This window comes from Lytechinus pictus, unplaced genomic scaffold (assembly GCF_037042905.1).
Source record: "Lytechinus pictus isolate F3 Inbred unplaced genomic scaffold, Lp3.0 scaffold_20, whole genome shotgun sequence".
Classification (NCBI taxonomy): Eukaryota; Metazoa; Echinodermata; class Echinoidea; order Temnopleuroida; family Toxopneustidae; genus Lytechinus; species Lytechinus pictus.
Window position 1 is genome coordinate 14,533,414 of NW_026974141.1, and position 26,833 is coordinate 14,560,246.

The 26,833-nt window shown below is 37.2% G+C and overlaps 1 protein-coding gene across 1 annotated transcript; it reads right to left on the bottom strand.

Annotated features, from left to right (window-relative positions):
• Positions 1–2,402: 2,402 nt before the first annotated feature.
• LOC129282933 (adhesion G-protein coupled receptor D1-like) lies at positions 2,403–26,833 on the bottom strand. The gene is made up of 17 exons (XM_064114841.1): positions 26,794–26,833; positions 24,900–26,117; positions 23,657–23,715; positions 22,992–23,201; positions 22,121–22,195; positions 19,251–19,371; positions 18,510–18,711; positions 16,788–16,893; positions 16,227–16,279; positions 14,290–14,419; positions 12,799–12,902; positions 10,228–10,336; positions 8,041–8,194; positions 7,485–7,572; positions 6,383–6,541; positions 5,679–5,847; positions 2,403–4,298 (listed from the first exon to the last, which is right to left on the bottom strand). Exons 2-17 carry the CDS (start codon positions 25,627–25,629, stop codon positions 4,107–4,109), a joined length of 2,661 nt encoding a protein of 886 aa, XP_063970911.1. The 5' UTR covers positions 25,630–26,117; positions 26,794–26,833; the 3' UTR covers positions 2,403–4,106.

The following is a 26,833-nucleotide window of genomic DNA, read 5'->3' on the forward strand; positions in this document are numbered from 1 at the left end:
TTAAAATGGCAAGCCAAACCCAGCAAAAAGTCGAATTGTCTAAAAATATAGAATGAGAAAACCTATCCGAATTACATGTAAAATAAGAAAGTTATGAAATTTAAAGTTCTTCTTATTTTCAAAAAACAGGTGGTATGTAAATGAGAGTGTCGCTGATGTCGATAACTCACTGATCTTTTGTATTCTTAACAAGAAAGAATTTCCATTGATTCTGAATAGGATGCAATAGTGACGACCCGACATTTTTTAGGAGGAATAAAAAAAATTGCTTTATTTATAATGAGAACAAAATTATTTTATACGAGAAACAATAGTGAGTGGTTGATGCAATCGGTTCCCTCAGATCCATATCCACAGGGATGTGCGAATAACTAGTTTAAGAAAAATAAAGATAAAATCCAACCTCAGAAAAAAATGTTGATTTGGATCAATACAGAAAATTCATCAATCATCAGAATTGGATGTTAAATAAGAAAGTCACGACATTTTAAAGTTTCGCTTATTTTTCACAAAACTGTTATAAACACAAGTCAGTGACATTCAAATGAGAGAGTCGATGGTTGCCCTCACTAAATATTTCTTTTGTTTTTTATTGTTTGAATTAAACAATTCATTTTTTTTTCTATATAGAGATTTGATAATATGGACCAACATGACCGAAACATATAATCTTAAGACAATGGTAATTCCACGTGTTCATGGAGGAAACTTTGTTTCACGGAACAATGAGAAAAAAAAAATCATATTTCATTTAATAAAATACAAAAGAAATAGTGAGTGGGTGGTGTCATCAGTCCCCTCCTTTGTATACCGACCAGGATGTGCATATATCTTTTGTTTGAAATAAAGCGAAACTTAAAAATGTAATTACTTTCTTATTTTACATCCGATTTTATATAATTTTCGGTGGTATGCTAGTTGGATTTTTCTCTTTTTATTCAAGTCTACCTTATGTTTGGGTGACCCTGTCCTTCAAGCGACTTGTCCTTTAAGAATTATAATCCAACAAATAACACAAAATAAAACCGGGCATGACGTCATAGTTCTTAGAGCGGGCAAGGACTGTTTGCGTGGTGGATCTATTGCTAGATCCATGCTAAGCACGGATCTATTGCTAGATCCATGCTAAGCACTTTTTTTTTTATTTTGCACTACGATAGTACTTCTAATTTTTATTTCTTCATTTTGTGATTAAGTTACAGCAATAATCGTTCTCCATCCATGATAATAATAAAAATAATGATAATGATGGTGGTGGTTATGATGATGATGATGATGATAACAATAATAGCAGGGCCCGCTGGGAGAATAATTTTCGGAACTGCAGTGGCTACCCTGGGTAAATATCCCGTTATTATCATTATCATAACATAACATTCTTTACAAAGCACATACAAATTTTATTTGGGTGTTAGATAGTCTTGATGGAAATAACACACGGTCGAAAATTGCATGTATAGCGTGTTCATAGTATATGTTCACAGTGTGTTCAAAGTATATTCAAAGGGTGTTCACAGTGTATTCATGGTGAACATTTGATTCACACTACAATGCGCACATTCAACAGAGTGAGGATAACTTCACACTGTGAAAATTCACAGTGTGTTCACTTATTCATGATAATAGACTATGTGTAGATGTGATTCACACAATTCACGAATGCTCAAATATTTAACTGTGTGAAAATGATTTCTCATCGTGTTCCACACTGTGAACACGAACGACGTCATATACTGTATACGTCGCCCTTCCCTCCCATGAATGAATCCTGCCGCCCCGCACGAACTACATGAAAACATTTTATACACTCTTAAAAAGATTGGGCAAAAAATGCCCATCTTTTAACCAACCCTGGGCAACATACTGTCCACACAATTATTGGTTAAAATCTGCCCAAGTGGGTAATAAAAACTAATCGGGTAATAAATTTGCTCGATTGGATAATAATTGCCCAGAATATATATATTCCCGAATCTTCCCCGAAGAAGGTAGATGACTACCGAAAATTTGGAAAGTGAATAAAAGAACTTGTTGGCATTGCAAACTTGCATTACGCGTGAATATCATTTGTTTCGCATTTCTGATGTCTTATATTTATTGCCAATACGTGGAAAACCAAGATGCTTATATATATATATATATATATATATATATATATATATATATATATTACCAACATACATTACCCAACAAAGTGAACAGTATGTTGCCCAACATTTTAAGTGTGTATCATTAACATATATAGTAAAAGTAAATACAACGTCAAATCGACAACTCTCAGAGGCTGTTCGGGGGGGGGGGGCTGCCCAATTTTTTTTTCTTAAAATATTGATTAAAAGGGAGAAAAGAGAAAACAAAGAGGAAGAAACAATAACATGATAACAAAAGCATGTCACATTACGTTCTGGTAAGATTATCGTTAATTTTTATTTATTTTTACAGGATAGGCTACATATGCCAAAGAAATATGCAGGCATCTCACTGCAGATCGGAATATTGGAAATTACTCACTTAAACAGATTGTTTCGTTGTTTTACAAAACACTAAAGATAACGACAATGTATAATAGGATGGTGAAAAAGAAAAAAAAAACAATTGCACTTACCATACGATACAGAAAAAACCATAGAAATAAATAACTAATATTCATAAAACATGACTAAATTTGATTTAAGCATTTGGCAATTCTTAAATTATGTACATCCGACCCCCTGTAGGCCTATATGAGTCCTTCCTAAAACATGAAATTGTAACGTTATTTCACAACCCAATAGGCCAATCAAACTTGATAAATACAAAATACGAATTGCAATTTGATCGTCGTTTATATGCAGAGCGTTAAATTACACAGCAACGGTAACGAGAAGCTCATCTTTGAAATAATACAAAGGAGAAATAGACAAACAACTAATTTTTTCGTAACGCAAGTAAAGTTCATACTGTGAATTAAAATGGATCATGAAATTACCCTATGTTAAGGACACATACTGTACGGCAATGAATCTTATATTTCCTGCTTGATGAGCATGAGTTTTTCATGGAAAATATTATCTCTTTCACGTACATGACGTAGTACTATAGTGTCTCCATATAATAATAATCCGCTTTTATATATGGCGCTTAATACATCAGAACGACATGTCTAAGCGCTTAACATATATATATCATTACCCCGGTCATTGGATTCAATCAGTCATTCCCGCACACAATGTCATGTGTGCACACCCTCCACTCCCTGGGGAGTACTCCAGTGAGTTGTCGGTGAGGCGCACACGGTACTGGTCAAGCTACAATGACTTTCACATCCTACCGGGTACCCATTTAGCACCTGGGTCGAGAGTGGCAAAGTGTTGATTAACGCCTTGCCAAAGGACGCCAGACCGCGGTGGGATTCAAACACACGACCCTCTGTTTACAAGGCGAGAGTCAGAACCATACAGTTAGATACCAACAATTGCATAAACATCATTATTTTTTATTGTATTCCGAGAAGCTTAAAGTACTGTACTATCCAGGAATATATACAATCATAATGACCCATCCGTATTGATGAAAATAATCATCAAAGTAAATATCACCACCCCTTTAAATACAATCATTAGCAATTATTCTGCATACTAAGAATCTTGCTACATGATTGGTCAAATGTCAGTTACGTGATAAAGGGTAGTTTGGTCATTAATCATCACTCGCGGTGATGGAATTTTAGTGTTTCACTGATCACTCATATAGGGTCATATCGCCCCTTCAAATACGAGTACTTAGCAATTATATTCAGCATACGAAGAATCTTGCTATATGATTGGTCAAAAGTCAGTCACGTGATGTAGAGTAGTTTGGCCATTAATCATCATTTCGCAGTGATGAAACTTTTGTGTTTCACTATCATTCAGCCCAAATCTAGGGTCATAACGCCCCTTCAAATGCCATTATTAGCAACTAGCTACACTGAGCCACTCATGGGAGAGTAAGAAAAGTGAACAAAGATTAAAAACAAGGGTGTTTCTTCCATATTTTTTTCTTAAAATTAATTCAAGATATTCAATGACCATGCAAAGGAGTTTCCCTGCCTTGGCAATATACAGCTGAAGCGTTTTCAAATTCATCTACAGGTTGTGGGCCCTGGTGCTCGACATGTTGGACAATGTTACGGTTTGGTTGGGCGATCGGAAAGCCGCAAGATTCTTTTCCCCACCCGAGGATGAGGACTTTCGGCCGTTCCTGCTACTCGAAGAGTCTCCCTTAAAAGACTGACTAACGGCCCATTTGTCCAGTTGTCTCCTAAATGCTTTGCGAACCTGAAACAAGCAATATGAATAAAACACCAAGAGAGATTAGTAAATAAGTAGAGAAAATAAACATTTTTTTCTTCTTTTTAACCCTTCCACAGGGTTCCTTTATTGAAATCACTATAATACATATTTTTCGAAAATACATTATTGAATAACACGGTATATGGCACAAAATTTAAATATGTACTATACAATATTCCATGAAATTGTTGTAACATTTGTATAAAAGAGAAGAATCAAAGTGCAAAGGAAAGAATAATCCATACAAGATATATATTTTTAATTATTCAGGAAAGGGAGACAGAAAGAATAAGAAAGCTGAAATACATAAAAGGGAGAAATTCTTCGACCCGCGTCCGGTATGAAATGTGAGCCCATCGTTCTGAAACCATATCATTTTAATAAAGAACTGAAGTTGCTATGAAATAAGAGGCTTAAAAAAAGATGGTCCTCCGCTGATGGGGGCGCGCTTGGAAACTGGAATCATAAAATGGGAGTCTTCGCGAACTGACGCCTGAATTGGGGGTTTAAAGGAACGGGTAGAACGGGTGGTCAATGAAAAGGGATGATTGAGATACTAATATACTTGGGAACTGTTGGCAAGGCGTAAAAAGGGGGCCTTAACCCTATTTCAACTGGGCTTTTTCAGACCAGGATATACGGGGGGGGGGGTCAATTTGACCCCCCTTCAGATCTCGGCCGCTGATTGCGCGATAGCCGCGAAAATTGGCATGCGCTAGAGCCGGATTGACCCTAAATGACCTTTGACCTTGTTCATGTGATCTGATCGAAAATTTCACAGGATGTTGACATATGGTTTAGTGATACTTGAGTACTCTTATGTCAAAGTTTTATGAACTAGCTCCATAAACTGTAAAAGTTACGATGGAAATTCAACTAATACCCCCAACATGGCCAAAGTTCATTGACCCTAAATGACCTTTGACCTTGGTCATGTAACCTGAAACTGAGGCAGGATGTTTAGTAATACTTGATTAACCTTATGCCCAATTTTCATGAACTAGGATTCATATACTTTTATAAGTTATGATGTCATTTCAAAGATTTAATCTTCCGTTAAGATTTGATGTCGACACCGCCGTCGCCGTCGGAAAAGCGGCGCCTATAATCTCGCTCTGCTATGTAGGCGAGACAAGAACTAGATAGATTTTAGTGCATGCTGCCGCAAACACGACACTGAAGCTACAGGAAAAGTACTCCATGATACAATAAACAGAATATTGGGACATTACAAAACGTACGAAACAACACGTGTACGCATGCGCAGGAGAAAGAAGAGTATGGAATTTCGTGCGCGCTTGACCTTTGCCTCAAAAGAACGCATTATTGCTCTATCCAGGTTTTTTTTTATATCGATGCAATTACCTCCGTGTTTCTGAAGAAATGAATGAAGAATATGAAGACGCCCTGCAGACAATTGAGAACGATGAAGGCGTACAGAAAGATGACCTTTGCCCTATTGACCGCTAAGAAGCCTACGACCCAGGTCAATCCCATTATTGGAAGAAGAACAATCATGGCCTTCACGCCGTATCTGTTGGTGAAAAAATAGATAGTGCTATCGTTTGTGAAAAGGCAAACCAATGAACTTCTTTTCGTAGGTCTTGATTTTGAACTCAACTCAGGTAGGTATTTAATCTTACTTAAAACATACAATTCTAAACCTCAATCACTTTGTATTTTGCTGAGTATAAATATTCCTTCATTTGTATACAATTCAAAACAGATAGAGTGGAATTTTCAAATACAAAGTGACAATAATAATGTGTTAAATTTTGGAACTTTTGTAAATTAAAAACTTTTGTTTTGAAGGTCATTATAATGCGGTCGCTCACGTCTTTTCCAGAATTTTCCCCCTTACTCCACTTATGTTTCATTCAATTTTCATTCTGTAGGTTCTGAATTCATGTTTTGTTTTGCGAAAAGAGCAACCGTCTTCACTGATTTTCACAGAATTCCAAATAAAATATATACCTCTTTTTATTTTGTTAATTTGAGACAAGATCAAAATAAGGGAACAAACCAACATGTGTCCTATCTTCACCATGCAATTATCGTGGTCTACTCACTTAGCTCTTTTCTTAATGTCGCCTTGCATTGTGGGACCGTCCGACATCTTGACGATTTGACAAACAACACGTATTGTTACGAAGATATTGAAGACGATCACAACAGCGACTGGGACGACGAACATGAGGAGACTTCTGTCTTCCATGCTCAGGAAACAACTGTCGGAAAGCAAGAAATTAAACGACTTAGAAGGATGGGGTATCATTTAATATCATCATTACGATCATGATCATCATTATCATTATGATTATCATCATCATCTTCATCATCATCATCATCACCACCACCACCACCACCAACATTACTATCAAGATCATCATGATCATCCTTATCATCATCATCAGCAGCAGCAGCAGCAGCAGCAGCAGCAGCAGCAGCAGCAGCAGCATCATTGCCATAATCATCATCATCATCATCACCATCATTACATCAGTACCATCATTAATACATCATCATTATAACGATATACTGTATCAAAGGGATTAATAAAGGTTATATGCAGGAACGTTGGAAAACCAGTTTATATCTAAAATAAGTACAGTACATAGTCGAAGAATTCTTCAGATAGAAGAAAAAGAAAAAGTACACAAAGGAGAAGAAGAAGGCGAAAGAAGAAGAAGAAGAAGAAGTTTGCCGGATCTCGTCAAGACGTCTAATTGCAATGTTGTCGTAATTGTTCTCAAATCATCCTCAACCTCAAACAAAAATGAATTTAGCTTGGATATAAGTATTTCATTTTCCACCGACCCTTGTATTTTCCCTTATCTTTGACAAAAAAAAAGATAATTAAAATACATAAACCCGTTTGACTTATCTTTTCTTGGTCGACGTTTTCAAGCATCCTGATAGAGCACTTAATTTTTTATCATAAACCAGGCCCAGGAATTTCATGTTGAATGTCATTGGATCGGAACGAAGTCGCCCAAGAGATAAGTGATAATGGAAATTCAAAGTAACATTAATGACAAGTAACAAAGTTAAAACTTTTAGTTTTAGGAAAACATTAGATCTCAACGCATCATTAGAAAATATGCAAGAAAAATAACTATGTATCTCCTTATAAAACTGCAATAGCGATTTCAAGGGTATTGCAATACTCACTAGTTTTGGAAATCAATCCCTTGTTCATATCTTTCATGTCGTATGAAGTTGTAGGCAAGCATCATAGCGACGAATAGAAATGGTATGCCTAGATAGAAAAAAAATGTTATAAAACACACATTTAATTTACATTATAGTGTAGATAATCAAGAGCGCCCTCTCTTGGAAATCGAATTGGGGATGTTAAAATCAATGTAGACCTTACACGATGTGACCTCATATGGAATTAAGCTTTATAATCTCAGTTTCACTATCATGACTATCGAATGTATATTTCATGATTCTGCATTGATTTTTTGTTGGAAATTAGATTTTGATTTGGAACCAATAGAATATATACGTTTGATTTACAATTGATTTATTGATTTCCGTTACACAGTTGTACATAACATGAAAACAAAACAAAGCAGAGTCAAATATATTCACAGAAAACACAATTATATGATATAAGGAACACAATTCAGAAATACAATTACCTTCGATGATTTTTGCATTTTGAAATTAAACGGAGGGGCTTGCCCCCAAAAATATAGCTTTTAGAAAAACAAGATCTTACCCCATCCGCAAGCCATATACCACTTGATTTTTCGCTTCTCGGCGTTCCATACTACAAAGGTTAATAAATAAAGATGTACGCCCTCTATGGCCATCCAGGCAAACATCGCGATGAAGTGGTAGTAAATCAAGGAAGCCAATATAAGGCAAGAAATCTAGAGAAGAAAAATGGGATTAGGGGTACGGGTATATAATAATGATTTTAGACATTCTGGGTAGTATTCTTATAATTAAACCTAAGTTAAACCCTGGTCTAAACAAGATTTTAAGGAATGCTGAGTTTCACAATACTTCTTCCATATTCTTGACAAAGATAATGTACCATTATATTGATTCACACAAATTCTTTGTTTTTTCCTATTCTACTTTTTATGATTTTTTGGACAACTTTTGCCTGCATGATGAGAATAGTTTTCAATTTGTAAATGATATGACAACTGGCCTCCATATACGTGTGGTCTAAGTTAACCCAGGTTTAACTAAAACGTTACTAAATAATATTACCTTCTATATTTCATTTAAAAATAGCTATTAAAGGGGGGGGGGGGCAACCATGGTAAATTGACCATAGTGCCAATTTATGCCAGTAGTGCCTCCTTCCTATTTTGAAAGAAAATTTTTAAGGAAATTTGAACAGTTGCATAGACGGTACACATCTCTTCATTTTCATTTGTTACTGAAGTGAATTAAAGTTTATCTAACTGATCTTGGAGTTTGAATGTATTTTACATACTCTAATTCTTAAGAAGAAAACGAGAGATGATCACTCTTTAGGGAGTGAATTTGCCACTAACATGTCTAAACCTTAACACATTAAAGGGAACATGATAGCTTGTGCAAAAACAAAAAATCAAAGAAACAGATCAACGAAAGTTTGAGAAAATTAATGATAAGAAAGTTATGAGCATTTGAAGTTTAGATTATTCTAAAGTAAATCCTCCTATTGGCAATGCGATAAAGATGTGGGATATCACATGTGAACAACTTTCCCATTACCTTACTGTATATTTCACTTAAACTAACTTTTTTATCACATCCATCAGTAGATCATGTATTCGTTCTATAGGGGAACATGTAATATACATGCATTTTCAAAGAATACATCATGGATAAAGAGTTTGCATCACCAGAAGAAAGAGGAAAAAAGAGACATTTTGGGGGTATTCTGTAGTCCATCAAAGGGAAAGTTGTTCACATGTTACATCACACATCTCCATAGCATTCGTGATCGCAATATTCAAATGCTCATAACTTTCTCATTATTAATCCAATTTTATCTAACTTCCATTGGTCTTATTCTTAGATTTTTCTGCTTCTACACAAGCCCACCTGTTCCAAAGGTTTTATTCCTCTTTAACATTAAACTCTTGTTGACAAGAGTTTATATGATTCACTTCCAAACGAACAGAAACTTTCCCTCTTTCTGAGTATGATATCAGATGAATATGAGATCAAACGGCTATATAGGCCTAACAAAAAGATACATGTGGGCAGAGAGGGGAGATGGGAAGGAGTGAGAGAAATAAAGAAAGAGAGAGAGAGAGAGAGAGAGAGAGAGAGAGAGAGAGAGGGGGGGGGGTATATAGAATTCAAAGGAAACGAAAAAGGAAGAGGGTACGTGTGAGGATGTTGACTGTATGGTAGGTGTGTTTTGGTGTTTTAACCCATCAAGCGAGGACGTCCGACAGGTATTTAAGGACGCCCCTTTCCTGATAACCATGCTAATTAATTCTTCGTCATTTTAAACCAGTATAGAAATATTCAATCTGTTAACGAAAATAAGCCAGGATAGTGGATTAAAACCCAAAACATCAAGTCCAAAACATCGCAAACAAACGTCCTCTCTTTGGTGGTAAAATACACTTTAGAAGATTGTGTGGGTGTGTGTGTGTGCGTGTGTGGGTGTGGGAGAGAGTGGGTGTATATGTGGGTGTGCGTTGATTGCTTGTAACGAGGTGCATGGCCGTGATTTCAAGAGAGGTATGGGAGAAGGTGGGTGTGGGCGTGTGGTGTTTGTGGGTGAGGGTGCGTGTGGGTGAGGGAATGTGTGTGTGTGTGTGTGTGTGTGAGAGGGTGGGTAGGTGAGTGGGTTGGTGTCAGTGCATGTGCGGGAGGGAGAGTTTGTGTGTGTGTGGATGGGTGTGTGTGAGAGAGAGAGCGAGAGGGGGAATCTTCATTAGATCCTTACCGGTCGAGCATCAGGATCAGAGATAGCACCAAGGCAAAGGAAAGCTGTTTCAGCCAAGCCAACGGACAGTGCAAGGTTTCCATGGACTAAAATAAGATCGCTCCGGAGTCTGCGGAACAAATAATAAAGATAAATAGCGACATTGCAAGTCAAGTAAAACATCAATGGCCTCCAATGGGGTGGTTTTGGTCGTGATGCTGAAAATGATAAAAAAATCTGTTGTAACAAAATTATTGTCATCATCTTTCTATGTATATCATCATATTTCTAAAACATGCTACTAATTTGATACCACTACTGACAATGATAACGATAATGCCAATAGGTGAAAACACACACACACACAAACACAACTAAAACAACAACATAAAAAAACAACAGCAATAATAATAATAATAATAATAATAATGATAATAATAATTAGTAGTGGTGGTAGCAGTAGTAATGTATCCAATTTTCTTAATTTTTCACCTGCTCTATTGTTTACGTAATATCCCATTTTTCTATCGAGATATAAGGCATACAACAATAATGACAGTAACTAAGAGAATAAATATCAATATGATATTAGTAATTATTATATGACACCCAGTGTATTTTGGAACCAGATATGAATAACATGTTGCGTTTGGTGAGCTGAAAGGGGGCTATTATAGTATGTGTAGGGTGTATAATTTGTGGCGCACATGGGGTGGGGGTGATGGTTTTGAACATGTCCAAATCCTTTATGCGTGGATATCTTATCAATCATAAAAGTGTCAATGGATACACAGGCTTTTTGGTTTTGTTTAGTGTTGAAATTGTGCTTATTTCATGGATGGTATTGTGGTTGATGATGGGCGTTTTTTAGAGAGAGGTAGTGGTTTGAAGCTATGTTAGGATGCTGAGGATAAGATCAGGTTTCACTGCCCATGTTAATCATTAATTAAAGAGCAGAGAACGTTTGGCTGGAAAAAGGACAGTTGTTGATAAAAAATTTGGGTGGTGAGAGGATGCATTGCCCTTACAGGGAATACATCCTCTCACCTTGTGTTCTTTTTTAGATTGGAAGTGAATGTTGGGGTAGTTAGTGTACTCACTTTAGTTGGAGATGTTTATGTGTGGATGTGTCCCAAGTCCTACATGGGCGAGGATCGGCCGAGGCAGGTGCGTGCGCCTGCCCAATCGCCTAGCCCTAGCTTAAACAAATTCCAATCTTATCAACTAGAAACTTTCACTACAGGATAATTTTTGACTGCTTTTTCTGGTAGTGATATCAGATTTTTACGATATTAAGTACTTTCTGAGATATACGACCGTCCACGAAATATGGTCACGCGCGAAGTAAGGTCACACGACCATACTTTTCACTTACCCATCACCCTGAATAATACGGCGAACAATGTCAATGATGACCCACATATGCGATATGCAGTGTGCATATATGTGATGCACTAAATATAGCTGCGTTTTCTTTTCCGAATGTTTCCGAACAAAAAACGTGTACGATGATCAAAACGAACAAGATAATTCTCAATTCGGAAAGTACCCGAGAGCAACAAAACCTCTGTACCCGGGGGACGTTGTTTACACTATGAGAAAACCCACTAAAAACAACAACGCCTGAGTATTCATTGAAAATAAAGAATAATAAATTACTTGCTATTGATACCCATTCTTTTGTACGCACAATTATCACCCGACGATGAAACTTAAACCGGCTTTACGAGTTTTCTTGGACAATCATGTTGAATGTGCATCTTTTAAAGGAAGTGGCTCCCCCGAACGTATTATGGTACAGGCGTAAAAAAAACGTCATCAATCACGTGACATATAATAAAAAACCGTATTTTCTTTGTAATCAGTTTCAACTTTTTTAATTTCAAGTCAGTGATATGTAAATTAAACCATTAAGTGTTGTATCCATGTATTTCCCCCCAAAAATGAAAAATGCCAACATAAAAAACGGGCGTTATTTAGTGACGACAAAGATTCTGCTAACGAAAGAAAATGAAATGTTCCGAAAAAGCTTAAGATGTGAAGAGCGCCGCACACGGCGTTCCAGGAACAGGGCGTCTAGATAGATCCTTGTGATTTGATTGGTTGTTTGATATCGTTCATTCAGCTCATTTTTCAATGACGTCATCAACCGTGCATTTTTGGATCCATTCATCGTGCAATTTTGGATCCATACGATTTTTTCCATTGCACGCGCGCATCGAGACTGCTGCAGCTGCAGGCACCAGCAGTGCGCATGTTGTAATGACATAACAACAGACCGAACTCGCACTGCATGAGCATGTTTTGCATCGAAATTCATAAATTTCATATGAAAAAAAAAAACAATTTTGTAGGTGTCATATAAATCAAATAATGATTTTTTTTCATTCGTGCAATGGACAGAATACTTCATTTGGTGAAAGATGAAATAATGATCCATTCAACTCGGCTACGCCTCGTTGAATGGATCATTTCATCTTTCACCTCATGAAGTATTTTGTCCATTGCACTCATAAACATTCATTATTTGCATACTATACATATCATCATCTGTTTTGATGAGACAGGGGGAGGAATATAACCCTTAATCACCTGAGGATGGCGTAACCAAAACAAGTCAGAAAACAAGCCACGATTGAGAATCCACATCCGATCCATGTCAAAAGCTTCATTATCTGTTCATGTCTTGGATCAATCTAGAAAAAATGAATCATAGATATAATTACATGAAAAAATCAATAGGCATTTGCTAACATTTATTCAAATTTAAAAAAAATTTAGCTGCAAGTCTGTGTCTGAACTATTCTGAATATGTTGTAAAATGAAACCCCGAAAAATGCTACCAGATACTATTCAGTGTTTAAATCATCCCCAAAAAGAAAGACAGTGGAAAATAAAGTAACCAGACACTCCATCCCATTTTGTGATGATACACTTCAAGTGTTACGATGAGACTCTCCAGGAGATAAATCAAATAATTATTCTCTCACAGATATCTTGGAAGTGTCTGCAAACTTTTGCTTCCTTAACCCTAAATAGACTGAGCTATTTCGACGCCTATATAAGGGGGCTGATTCAGCCCCTTATGATCTCGGCCGTCAATCACGCGATCGCGACGAAAATCGGCAAGCGCCTTACCCATGGCTAAATCTACAAAACTATCAGATCAAATTCTGCGAATAGTCTCATTGCTAATTAATTGTGCTACTTTATGCGTAAAATCAAAGGTTTACCCTAATTAACTGAATAATGCCCCTTTAATGCCAATTTTGGTTTACAGACTCTTGATAGGAATCTGATCAAATGCACGTATAAATAAAAAAAAAATCTTCGGTATTTTATTGTTTTCTAAATTTCTTATGCATTTCTTTGTTTTTGTTTTTTGTTTTATAGTGTTTTTTCAATGGAGATTGCCGGGGACTTTATCTTAATAATAATATAGGGTATTTATATTGCGCACATATCCACCTTGTTAGGTGCTCAAGGCGCTCCTATATTACCCGGCTAAGCTAGGCGTTCATAGCGCACACAGCTTTTTAAGGAATTACTTCCTCCTATCTTGAGCATAAACAAGATGAAATTAATTGATTTTAATCAGTTAAAGGAAAAAATAATGATACATTTATGATTTTTGGCTAAACAATCATTAGCATTGGATTTGTACATAAATTCACGGTTTTTGAGCAATTTTGGGTCTGCATGCACTTTCATAATGTTGCGTACATGTAAATTCGAAACCCCGTACCCGGGGGTCGCAATTTTGGTCTAAAAATGTCGAGGAAGGGGGGGGGGGGGTGAATCAGCACCCCAGTCTTATTAGGGTTAAGACAAGTTAATATACCCTCAAAACCTTTGCTCACTATTCCTGTTTTTAATTTTATCAAACATATCGATGTTTATGTCATAAGATATGTTTTGAATGGATGTGTGGATAAAAAAGTGTTTTGGAGGATGCAATTTGTGATTTTAAATGAGAATTCCTTTTGGTTGGTCACAATACAAATATATAGCTTCTTGTGCCGTGTGATTTTTTTTGTATATTATGTTGACTAAAACGTTAATCATTTTTGTTGTTGAATTCACCTCTGCTGAGCCTGGGGTCACGTCTATGAGTACAGCGAAACTTGTCAGGTGGTTACAGAGACACGTGACCTCGGTCTCGCCGTCGATGACGTCAATGGAATCCAGGGTGCAACCCGATGTCGACCAATCTCTGTTTGAAAGTAAAAGAAAACATCTTTCAGCATTGGAAAGGGCTCATTCATGCTTTCCGTATGCCTTGTGCCACTGAATCTAAGTAGATCTGATGACGAGTGCGACGGGACACTGGCGTATACACTAGCGTACCTACGGGGGGGGGGGTCATATGGGGCCATGGACCACTGAATTCCACCCCCCCCAAAAAAAAATGAGAAAAATAAAGACATGGAAAGGAAAAGAGGTGAATTATGACATTTATTTTCTGATTATGTCAACATCAATCACAACATTAAATTTAATCGGTATTTAAAATGTCAAAAATTTTGCTTACTCGCAGGTTTTTAGAAAATTTACCCCATATGCCATCATGTCTGCCCCCCTCCCCGTGGGAGGGGGGGGGTTGAGGGGGCAACAGACAGGGGCCATGCAGTTTACTATAGGGCACAAAACAGGAGATGATAAAAACGGAATAAAGGCTTAATGATGATCAACCGACGAAGTTATTGCGTTAGAATTAAAAGAGGCGCCATCGTAACCCAGATGCGCAACTCCTTGAACTGAAGGGACTCTACATTTCATAACCCTATCGGACCCAATGCTTGTTTGTTTGACATTAAATAAGTACGAAAATCAGCGAAACGTCAAAGATGCACCCCCCAAAAAAAGCATTGTAACATTGCGGAGGGGAGAAAGACGTATCATGGGACCATAGGCGGCGGAAGCGGGGGGGGGGGGGGGGCCTGTCCCCCTAAACTTGAGGTGGGGGCGGCCCCCCAAAAAAATTTATGTTGATAACCATTTTTTTTTTGCTTGTCCAATTATTTTCCTGTGTCCATCCCTAAATTTCAGGTGGACCCCCCTAAATTGTTTGGCTTCCGCCGCCAATGCATGGGACATTTACCCCCTACTACAATTCACTTAAAAATACGCCTGTCATTACGACCAGCGAGTATTGATTAGGATGCTGGTGTCAGTGCACTGCCAATTTTATTGATAACTGTGGGCATCTGCTTTAAAGTCATCAAGCAACAAAAATATTTATTCTAAAGTCGAGGTTAGGTCAAAGAAATATCAATCCTCATGATGACATATGGACGGGCAAAAACTATTGATGTAGGGAATAAGCAAAACTGTTTTGAAATGAGTCATTTAAAGTTCTTTCTCATAATTTGTGTGGCCAGTCCAATATCACGATCATAGTTTCTCTTGACATGCTAGAAGAGCAGGATAAATGCTATCATCCACCGCGAGCTGAAAAACCGATCGCGATAAACTAGCTAGGAAGTGATGTCAGCTTGCGCTTCCTGAATACCATCATAATGTAATAGATACATGTAAATGATAATTTCTCCTCAAAAATTGATAGGGCATAGCCTTACGTCCAACAAAAGTACTACCCTTTGGGTGAAATTCTGTGTTTTGCCCCCCCCCCCCCCTCTTCAATGAAACGAGCGTTCCTCCAGTCCCCGCTTTAATAACATAGTGATAGCCTTAGGGAAAATCCATTATCATGGGCGACGTCCCAGGGCCTGGGGCGGGGGCATCCCCTCAAAATTTGAATTTTGTATTGCAGCCTATGGGTGAGGGTTGCCTCGCCCGGGCTAGGCGGACCGAAATTCTCGCGAAATCGTTGCGCATAATTATCATTTTTCCGCTTTAAAGCTTCAAAACCTTTGACAAAAAAGTCATCATTTTCCATCACGTATCAACATAATTATAAACTTGACAGTAGTCTTGCATCGGAAGACCAGAATCAGACATTTTATTTAACAAAAAAGTAAATTTTCTCTCACTTTGCCAACGATGGTATTATTTCTTACCCTTTCTCATTATCCCAAAAGGAGCATAGCGTGGTATCATTGTTGGGTCCATCCTGCATTGGATGAATTAATTAATGAAAGAATAGTATATGATTATAAAATCACTATCAATATTTGTGATAATCAATAACAGATACACGTAGACCAACGTTCATTTTCACTGATATACATGTGGCGAAGTGAATATGACAATGAGAGTGCCTGCGGACTGAAATATTGAGAATTACAAATATTCTAAAAAATTTTGTCACAAACAAACTTGAGGGCTAACAGATTTATTAACATTTATTAACCGATTTGGAGGATTATTGTTTTTAGGGTAAAACTAGATTCGGAATAAAAGCCTATTTCACTCTCTCGATTCTATAAAAAAAAGTGGAATGCCCCAACCGATAAAAGCCAAGCTTTCTAATGATATATTGCAATGTAGTTACTATCTACCTATAGGCTGAACGTATTAATTATTCACTTACACTGATCTACATATTGGACGGAAAAAAATCTGCTTAAAATGTATTGAGAAATGCAGTATATAAACAGAAGAATCATTTTTTTTCTTACCTCAGAAGGCCTTATGTTGAAGGTCAATGAAACATTTTTACTGAATTCCCGTTTCGGCTGATTAGATACGAGTCCCACGCTAAGGAGCGAAGTTGCAATCCTTTTCCTGTCAAAAAAGGTTGCTTTTATGTAAATTGTTGTACATGTATGAGCTTCATGAGTTATTATTCTAATGGTCAGAGCTTTAAGACTACATTAGATTACAAAAAAAGCTGGTAGTCATTTTCATTTACATCATTGAACTTAGGCCATTGGCCCCGGGGGGGCCACCCCCATTGACGAGCGGATACCATGCGCGACCATGGGGTCTCGAAAAGCACCCTAAACACGTAATTTCCATATTCTGAAAATGCACCCCTTAACAGGTATTGGCGTGTGAAACCCTACCCTTAACAAGTATTGGGAACAAAACGATACCCTTGGCAAATATTCCCTGAAATGAGCCCCTAAACAAGTAGGCCCTGGAATATTTTATTGTTATGTCACGGGTCCTTAGGTCGTCGGTTTTTATTTGGTTTAGTACGATCCCACTTCCACACCTCGCGCAAATCGGACTCTAAACACGTAGTGTTGGGGCAAAAAGGACATCTTTTATAAAACATTTTAATTTTGTTTTATCATTCCCGCTAATTTGACCCTAAACACGTAACTTTCCTAGCGAAATAGATACCCTTTTTTTCATTATTTTTGTGTTTTTGACACCCTTATCACGTTACGTACGTAACGTGCCCTATCTTGAAAAAGACATCCTTTTTACGTGTTTTTTTGGTCGCGCATGGTATCCACTCGTCAACGTAAGTGGCCCCCGGGGCCATTGGCACCTCCTAACCCAACATAGATACTAAATGAATAATATAGGATTTGTATAGCGCACGTATCCACCTTGCTAGGTGCTCTCCTATATTACCCCGGCTAAGCTAGTCTACCGATTCTGGTGCGTACAGCTTTTTGAGGAATTACTTCATGCCGGTACCCATTTACCTCACCTGGGTTGAGTGCAGCACAATGTGGGTAAATTTCTAGCTGAAGGAAAACAAGCCATGGCTTGGATTTGAACCCACGTCCTTCAGGTTGAAAGACGAGAGTCTGAACCACTGGACCACGACGCCCCCACAAGACGTCCATCATGCCAACCCTGCGGAGTCAAATTTGAATGGGGATTCCAGCTGAGAGTCAACCCTAACGTGACCCGGATTCCAAATTAATTTGACTCGGAATGGTCTGACATCAGCGGAAAATTATTTAATATCGAAAATATCTAAAAGGAGTCACTTTGACTCAAAACAGATTTGACTCCAAGTTGACGTCATTCCAAGTCATATTTGACTCCTCAGAAATAAAAATTAACCGATTATGCTAAGGCATGCACCTTTTCTCCCGAAAAATCCTTCCGTGGCTTAGAGGTTAAAGACCTGGGTCCCTTTAACAAAGACTTGCTATAATTACAACCGGACAATTTATATAACAAGTTTACCATCAGCCATTCAGATTGAAGGATGTCAGTTAACTTTTAATTGTTATTACAAACGTATTATCATAACAATTTTTTTATGAAAGGCTACTGTACATGTAGCTGCAAACCTGGAGTTTAAGATAAGCAAGTCCAACAGAATTTCCCAAAGACTACGAGGACGGACGGCTCGATTTGCCGATTCGTCAATCATTTGATATATAAAGAAAGGCGTGTATCGTGGTTTCATCCAGGACCCCATATTTTCTCACCTGTTCTCAGAGCACTTTGAACTTGCAAGTGCGTCTGCCCCGAAAGGCAGCCTCATCTGATATACAGCGCGGGATCCCATCTCCTTCAAGACTTCGCACGGTATCTCCGCGCCGTATCCAGTGATGCCTAGGGCGCCCCCACATTCTGCAGCGGTTGCAGAATTGCCGCGACTGGTCATGGTTGTAGGGGCGATTGCGATGGCTAACGTTTGAAGAAAACAAATGAAAACAGTGACAAGATGAATAAGAGTACTAAGAGGGGGCGAATGAAGGAGTCAAAGGGGGTATTTAAATCGACCCAGTCGATACTTTGAAACGGGGTTAACTAAAAAGGTAGCCAATCTTTGGAGATATTCCAAACATAAAACATCCATGTACCAAGTTACAAGTGAATTTGAGATTTGAGTTTATATCAAAGCAGTGGATAACAGAAACTTTCGCATAATCACATTGACTAATTGAATTCAAAAGGGAATCATGATATATTTATTTTCTCTAACCTTTATCTTACATGACAGGTATATTATAACAATGACCATCTACATATTCTACCACATGGCGAACTAACTAGAATGAAGACGCTTATCTTTCCCGAATTATAAGTAGATACCCGGGTATAAAGCTATGGCGCGCCCTTTGCCCAACAATGATAAGCAACGTTTATCGAGCGATTACCAGAGTTTATCGACATTTTGGGGAAAACGGCGTGCCATATGAAGGTATGATTGAGGAATCGTTTACCTGCATTTTCTCGCGAGACGTCAAATGATGACAGTCCGCCACCAGCGATCAATTCGGAAGCATCGTGCAAGAGCCCTTCGAGTTCATACTGGATTTGCTCAGGTGAAACGCTCAAATTTCTCTAAAGTAGAAAATATATATAGGCCTAAATAGCAATGAGATTGTATGTTGGGTGCAGAGGGGGGGGGGGGGGGAGATGTGTTTTGATAAGGGAGCAGGGTGATGTAAATGTGATGTCATAATTCATTTGAATTACATGGTAATATAGGACTAGGACCTTGATTTGTTAATCTTCCTTCTTTATTCCTCTTTTTTTGTCTATATTTCACCCTCTGTTTTATCCCCAAATCTACATTAAGAATTATATAGAGGCATGTATCGCCGCTGTGCCCCCTTTTGGTGCCACCCCTGGCTTGAAGTCTGTTATACCACGATGTTTGTTGGGATGGGTTATATTCCACTGTGAAGGAGGGGTGCTTCACCCAAAATATTGTATGGGGTGTGCTCCGTGTGTTATACCCCCTGGAAGTCAAATATGTGTGCTAAAAAGTAGAAATTTAACAAAATTCATCTTCATTTTTTAGAGACCCCCTCCCCCCTTTTTTCTTTTTTTTGGGGGGGTTGTCAAATTTTTCCTGCCCCAAATCCCCCTGGTTTGGGAGTGAAACTGTTTTTGTTGTTTATCAATTTTTTCTTCCCAACCAGCATCCCCTATTAAGAAACCCTTCCAAGGGCCCTGATAATATTGCATCCTATTCCTATAAACATGTTAAAACAAGTCATTTTCACTTATTTTCAGGGGGGTCAGCCACGTATTACAGAGAGTACTATTTCATTGGTCGAACTACATGAAGTGCATATGAAATTCTATGCAGTTACTGGGGTAAATCATTAACGTAAGTTGCAATACATGTACCATAATTATTTAATCGCTAGATAGTTTTATGTGGGACATGCGGAAATAATCCAAATTCTTAAGTTCAATATCTTACGAAATATGATCCCATTATAACCAACATCCATACTCATAAAACAATGTTGTAAATTGACACCCCCACCGATTTATATAGTTTCGATTCCCGTTTCAATTTCCCTTTTGTGTTTTAATTAAGACAAGACCACACACATCATTGGCAACTGTTACTTGAAAATGGTTATTTGACACTATTTATTCAAGGGCATTTCCTGGGACCCGTTACATAAAGAGCTACAACTGTTGTAACCTTGCCATTATGACAAATACCATGGCAACAAGGTTAAGCAGCCAATAAAAACCAAGGTTGCCAAGGTAGTTGCCATAATGGCAAAGTTACAACAGTTGTTACTCTTTATGAAACGGGCCCCGGGTCTCCCAGCGGAAATAGTTCAAGTACATGTTATGCTATAATTCTGTCACTCCCCTCTGGAAAGTGTTATTGTTATATCAAAACTAAGGCCAGTATTCTGAAGTCACGTTTAACTCAGATCACGGTCTAACTCGGTGTTGAAAATTATGTAGGGGGCGGGGGACAAAAACTTAAAACTTCTGATAACATTGCATATTTCTTATGTTTACTATTTTATTGCCATTTGCCTACATAATGGGGAAAAATACTTCCGTTACATGTATTATTCTCAGCAGTTGTGAATAATTTGAGTGTCATGTGAGTTAATAAATTGAAAGGGTTATAACAAAGATTTGAGCACCAATTGGCTCTCCATATAGTTAAATCACAATTTTAAACGAGGGTTTTAATTTAAACCTGAGTTCAGAATACGGGCCTAAATGTCTATTGTTAACAGGGGCGGAAATCTCTTCCAAACGGTAGGGGGGACAAGGAGCTGGAAAATTTGACAAGCAAAAAAAAAAAAAAAGGTTATCACCCCAGATTTTAGGTCATTTCGACGAAAATAAATTTGACAAGCAAAAAAAAAAAGGTTATCCTCCAAAAATTAAGGTAATCTCGTCTTAAAATACATGTTTTATTTCGATTTTGAATGATGAATTTCTTACCATCATAAAAAACCAGAAATAGTAGGGGGGACATTTGATATTGTGTCCCCCCTACTATTTTGAGTAGGGGGGACACGTCCCCCTGTCCCCCCTGGGATTTCCGCCCATGATTGTTTATGAACATTTAAGGAGTTATAGCACAATTCATCTTGACATCTAGATTTAAGTATACTACATATAGGCCAATGAAATGGATAATGTAGTTTGTAATCCCATTTCGTCTCTTGGTTATTGTTTTTTTTTCAACTTAATGATCTATTTTGCTAATTTCATGCAGTTAACAATTTATCATTATCGCTTCAAACTACCCTTTTGTAATAAGCGGTGGGGGTACAAACAGAAACAATGATAATTATTTGATACACTCGTGTGGCATTTCCTATTTATCATTATAACTGATGATCTTATTATTATCATCATCATCAACAATAAACTAGTATTATCATTTTTAACTATGATTTTTTTCTTGCCATTACATTCAAATTTGCAACAATTTTGTGGTGTATTTTTTGCCTAATATTGTTTGTTGTGCCGTAGACCATGATGGTTAGGAACTTGATGTTAAGATATGGAAGGTGTATACAAACAAATAAAAATCATATTGAATAATAAATATTATATTAGATTTTTCTCAAACTAAATAATCCTGGCAGAAACTTATTGATATAATTCTTATGGTTGATTTGTTACTATATCATTAATATCATAACGTTGTTATCAATATCATCATCATCATCATCATAATCATCAAAATTTGTCCTGGTCGAATACTTTTAAATCTGATAACACTGCACCGTTATAAAAATGCATACTAATGATATAATTATACAAATTGTATCGTGTATGGAAGTGCTATAGTAATAGTTATTACACTCACCTTTTCCACGCATGCGCGGACAAGATGTTCATTGGTCTTGTTGGAAAACAGAACATTAAGCGCTTCGCTGGTTTTCTGATGGGATTAGGAAAATGAGATTACATTTGTACGAATGATACTAAAATTTTGACATAGTTAATTGCCTGCTAAATCTAGTGTAAGAAATTGGATATGCACCGACTGTGAACAGTATTAACTTGTTCAGTATAAATTATACTTCTCAAAATGGTTCACAATTTTTTTCATAATATAAGAATAGTGTGAATGAAAACAATACAAATTATAAAAAAAACGAATGAATGAAAATATTATAAATGACACACAAAACAACAAAAGAAACAATAGCTGAGTAAATTACAACCTGTTTAAGATGATTTAAAAACAAATCAAGAGTGATGACAAATAAATTACGGGGTTTTCATTTGATCGATCCTATTTTAATTTATTGAACCTTAATAGTAACAATATGTATTTCGACGACAAGATTAACTGGTTTTTGTTAGGTAAAAAAGGGTGGCTTGGGGAAAAATATGACATCAACGTTTAAATGTAATTTATATTTATCTATTTATTTTATTCATATATTCATATTCCACAAATTATCAAAGTACATTTTATAATAAATCATTCAAATTAAAAACAAACTACATCAACTCAGTACCAATTAAAAAAAAATTATTATGGTAATAGTAATAGTAACAACAACAACAACAACAATAATAATAATAGTACAATAATCAACAATAATGATATTAATAATGATAATGAATGTGAAATACAAATTGAAAATGTAAAATGCAGGCAATGATAGATAATTGTTCATGTCAGGTTAAAAAGAATAAGAGCTGAGATTGGCATCAAGGTGGCTTACATTAAGAAATGACTTTGTCTCATTCACGGTAGCGTTCAGTAAGGGTTTCCGGGTTAAGACACCCTTGAAGAACTCGAGTGCGACTTCGGTTTCGATCACGGAATCAAGCTCGCCTTTGTCAACGAGATACGACGTAACAGTGTCGAGTGCTTCCGCTGCTGCATCATAACTGGGGAAATCGTGTGGAAATCGGGTTTCAAATTCCTTTTGCTATAATAACGACAAAACGAAAGAGTATAAAAAAATATATATTTGTTGTCCGATGCTATAGTTGATCAGTCTTGGGGGTGCTTCAGCACCTCAGCACCCCGCCTCCCAGGGCCATGCTCTGGTATAAGATACATCCCATGCCATCCTATGTTTTATTTGATAGAATCTCTTCATAATTCGACATGAAAATGTTTTCACGCTCAGGTCCATTGCATATCGTTTATCAAAACAAAAAATAAATAAACACAAGGCATATTTCTAAAATACATTTGGGAAGTATAATGCGCATAATTATGTACCACATGTCCAAGGTCCTGGATATTGCTATACAAGAGTGGACACATAAAGATATCGGCGCAACTTAACGATTCCCTGATTAAACGTCATGATATGCATGACATAAAACGTCGCGCTGAAAAGGCATATCAAAATTATGGAGTCACAAACTTACTTACCTTTTTCTTTAGTTCGTCATTTTTGCCCTTGATGTCAGTGATTTTGTCGTTATTTCTCACTGAGGGAGAAATGAAAAAAGAAAAGAAAACAACAACCTGTATCATCGTGACTGGAATTTTGAAAGAGAGAGAGTGTGGTGGGGAGAGGGGTGTGAACAGATGGTAGATAATGAGGTGGGGGGAACGTGTGTGTATATCGAGGCCGAACGAGTGTAAGAGTGTGTGGGTAGGGGGGGGGGGGGAGAGCGATGAGTTTAACGTTGGCAGTGATCTCTAATTACACCGATATCACAATAAAAGCCATATCCTCAATGAATCTAAGACCCATGAACTGATATAAAGTCCGCGACACTGAACAACTTCAAGAATACATTAAATAAATTTAAAATGTCCGTCATATAATCATGGCAATGAACAACTTGGAGGTTTTGGTCGAAAATTCGTGAACCGGAAATGCCGTTTCGTCCTTAGTTTCGGAGCTGACGAAAAATTGCAAATATTATGTCATTGTCCAGAGTCCAGGACGAAACTGCAGTTTTAATTCACAAATCTTCGAAAAAGACTTCTTGGTTGCTCTTCGTCATAAAGGGCATTTTGACAATACCTTTTATTTGTTGTTAAGAGTATCCTGCTTCGCAGTGCGTAAACTCCCCAGTGAAAGCATGCATTTTAAATCTTTAGGATTAACTTTGAAATCCCAAAAGATTTAAATTCAAACCTTTTAGATTCATATTAAAATCTACAAGGTTTGAAACTAAATCTAATATTTGGCTGTTCACTATTCACAGCCGTTCTGGATTTATTTCAAATCCTTGATTTTTAGAGTACCACGGAAGACCGGTTTGATGACGAACAAACAAAATTTCGATTCCTTACCCGCGCCATCACCTAGAAACTACTACGCTGGATGAAACAATGCAAAGTGGAAATACAAGATGGTGTAAATATAAGTTTAGTTTTATAGCAACATATTGCACATCGTTATCCAATCTTACTTGGATTTACTTGGATGTTGAGACGTAAAGCAATATGCTTATGTGTCCCTCGTTGATTTTCTTATCTTTGGTAAGGTCTGTACTTTAGAGGATGGTTGTGCCAAAAATTTTCAAGTCCGGATTTGAACTGATTTAAACTAGTTGCACTTACAACTGACTCAGGCAGGGAATTCCGATCTTTCCAATCCCCTAAACCTTATTAATTTTGATCTGTCTTGAAACGGAAAAAAAGTTGATAGTGTTCTTACCTGAGACTCCTACATCTCCTAACATTGCTGCACCAAGAGAATTGTGAAGCGTGTAAAGTCTGACCCACATTCTATCTGATTGGTTCCGACGAGTCACCTGATATATTCCAATTGGTAATTCGAAGGTGTACAAGAAGAACTGTGTCCCATTAATAATGAGGGACCGCGTTTGACCTATGTGAACAACCGGAGGGTCGTTAATCATCGGTGGGTTTTTGCTTGTTGTGACAACATCCATGGTATAATTGAATTCTCTTTTCCTAACCTTGCTAACTGAAGTGTCGCCATGATAACGTGATACTGCAGGAATTACTGTCATACTAGGATCCCCAAACTCTTCCGGCGAGGTGCGTGAACCTGCCACGTATTGCATCACTTGGATGGACTGGTCGGCTTCTATGAGGCACATTCTTTGATTAGTTCCATTAACGGTAATATCAGCAAACTCTCTACTATTCAATAGTTTAGTTACATTTCCCGTGATCTCACAATTTGTCAAGGATACGTTCGTGCTAGAGTTTATCGCCGAGATGCGTAATATCCAACCGTTCGGGGTATCTCTGAATGGTGGCACGATGTGCGTTCGACCCCAAGCGGAAATGGGTAGCAATAGTTCCATAACGACGCCATGGCCCTTATTCCTTGTATTCGTTTCCCTCGGAATGAAAACATTAAAGGCCCCAACAATGACTGAGATTGGTTTATTAGATCCAATGTAGGTTCCAGTCATTTCCGTGTTGTTTTCGGTACTCTTTAAAATTCCTGATTCCCCAGCTCCCAATTGGAAAGACCCAGAGACACTTGACCCATTGAAAGTGCAGTTACTTGTGCAATTAACAGTTATGGTCGTGTCATTTGAAATGGCGGATATGGCCACTTGTGTCGTTTGATTGATAGGTGTATAGCAATCAACCAAATACTCTGTACCCAGATCATCATCTGGTAGGGCTAAAAACCCTGCAGTGAAACCATTGCTGCTGGACACTTTGCCATGAACAATGACATCAGCAGAAGCAAAGATTTCGACAGTATCACAGCCTGATACATTGAAGGATTTTGCATTGAAATCCAACAGTTCGTTGGTGTTTCTACAAGGTATTTTGATGTTTGTCGCGTTAGTCTTGGGCGTGATAGTGACTGACTCCTCGTAGTATTTGTTCGAATCCACAAATCGGAATGTATATTTCTTCGCCCAGTCAATGCCACTAGACACTTGTCCTATTTGCGGGGAGCATGTGAAAGACAAAATAATACATTAGTTTTAACAAACCCCAACATATGATTATATACTGGATTTTCGAAATTCGATCGTTACCAATATATTACAATTTGGACTTTAATGAAAACAAAGTTTTTCTTTTGCTGGTGCATTCATTTGGAACAATCTACCTAATTTTTTTAAGAAATGCCCAATCCGAATCCTCATTTAGTCTTTTATTTTGGCGTTATAATAGTCTTAATTTATAAACTGGCCCTTTGTGTTGTTCTTTTCTTTACAGTTTGTTCGTTTCAACTTACATTGTATACTTTTTTTACCCATGTTTGTTATATGTTTGTATTTTTGTTGTAGGGCCTCCAAGGACAACAGTATATCAATTAATGATGGAGCCACTCTACTAAAAAAGACTTATAAATAAATAAATAAATAAATAAATAAATAAATAAATAAATAAATAAATAAATAAATAAATAAATAAATAAATAAATAAATAAATAAATAAATAAATAAATAAATAAATAAATAAATAAATAAATAAATAAATAAATGAATAAATAAATAAATACACATAACACCTTGTGTGTTCTGCTGACCCCCGTGCGCTTGATGAAAACTACGGACACGTGTGAGCGACGCAAATATTTTCTTCGAAATTCGCCTTATTAGGTTACTTACCGTTTGTCGAGCCAGAAGTACTGATAGTCGCAAGAGAGCA

Bases quoted from the DNA above. Each gene is read 5' to 3' on its own strand.
- LOC129282933 (XM_064114841.1), bottom strand. From the start codon at position 25,629: ATGACTGGAACCTACATTGGATCTAATAAACCAATCTCAGTCATTGTT. The intron at 6,542-7,484 runs GTGAGTATTGCA...GCTTTCCGACAG, and splicing joins GGGATTGATTTCCAAAACTA to TTGTTTCCTGAGCATGGAAG. The intron at 4,299-5,678 runs GTAATTGCATCG...TGCTTGTTTCAG, and splicing joins ATTTCTTCAGAAACACGGAG to GTTCGCAAAGCATTTAGGAG.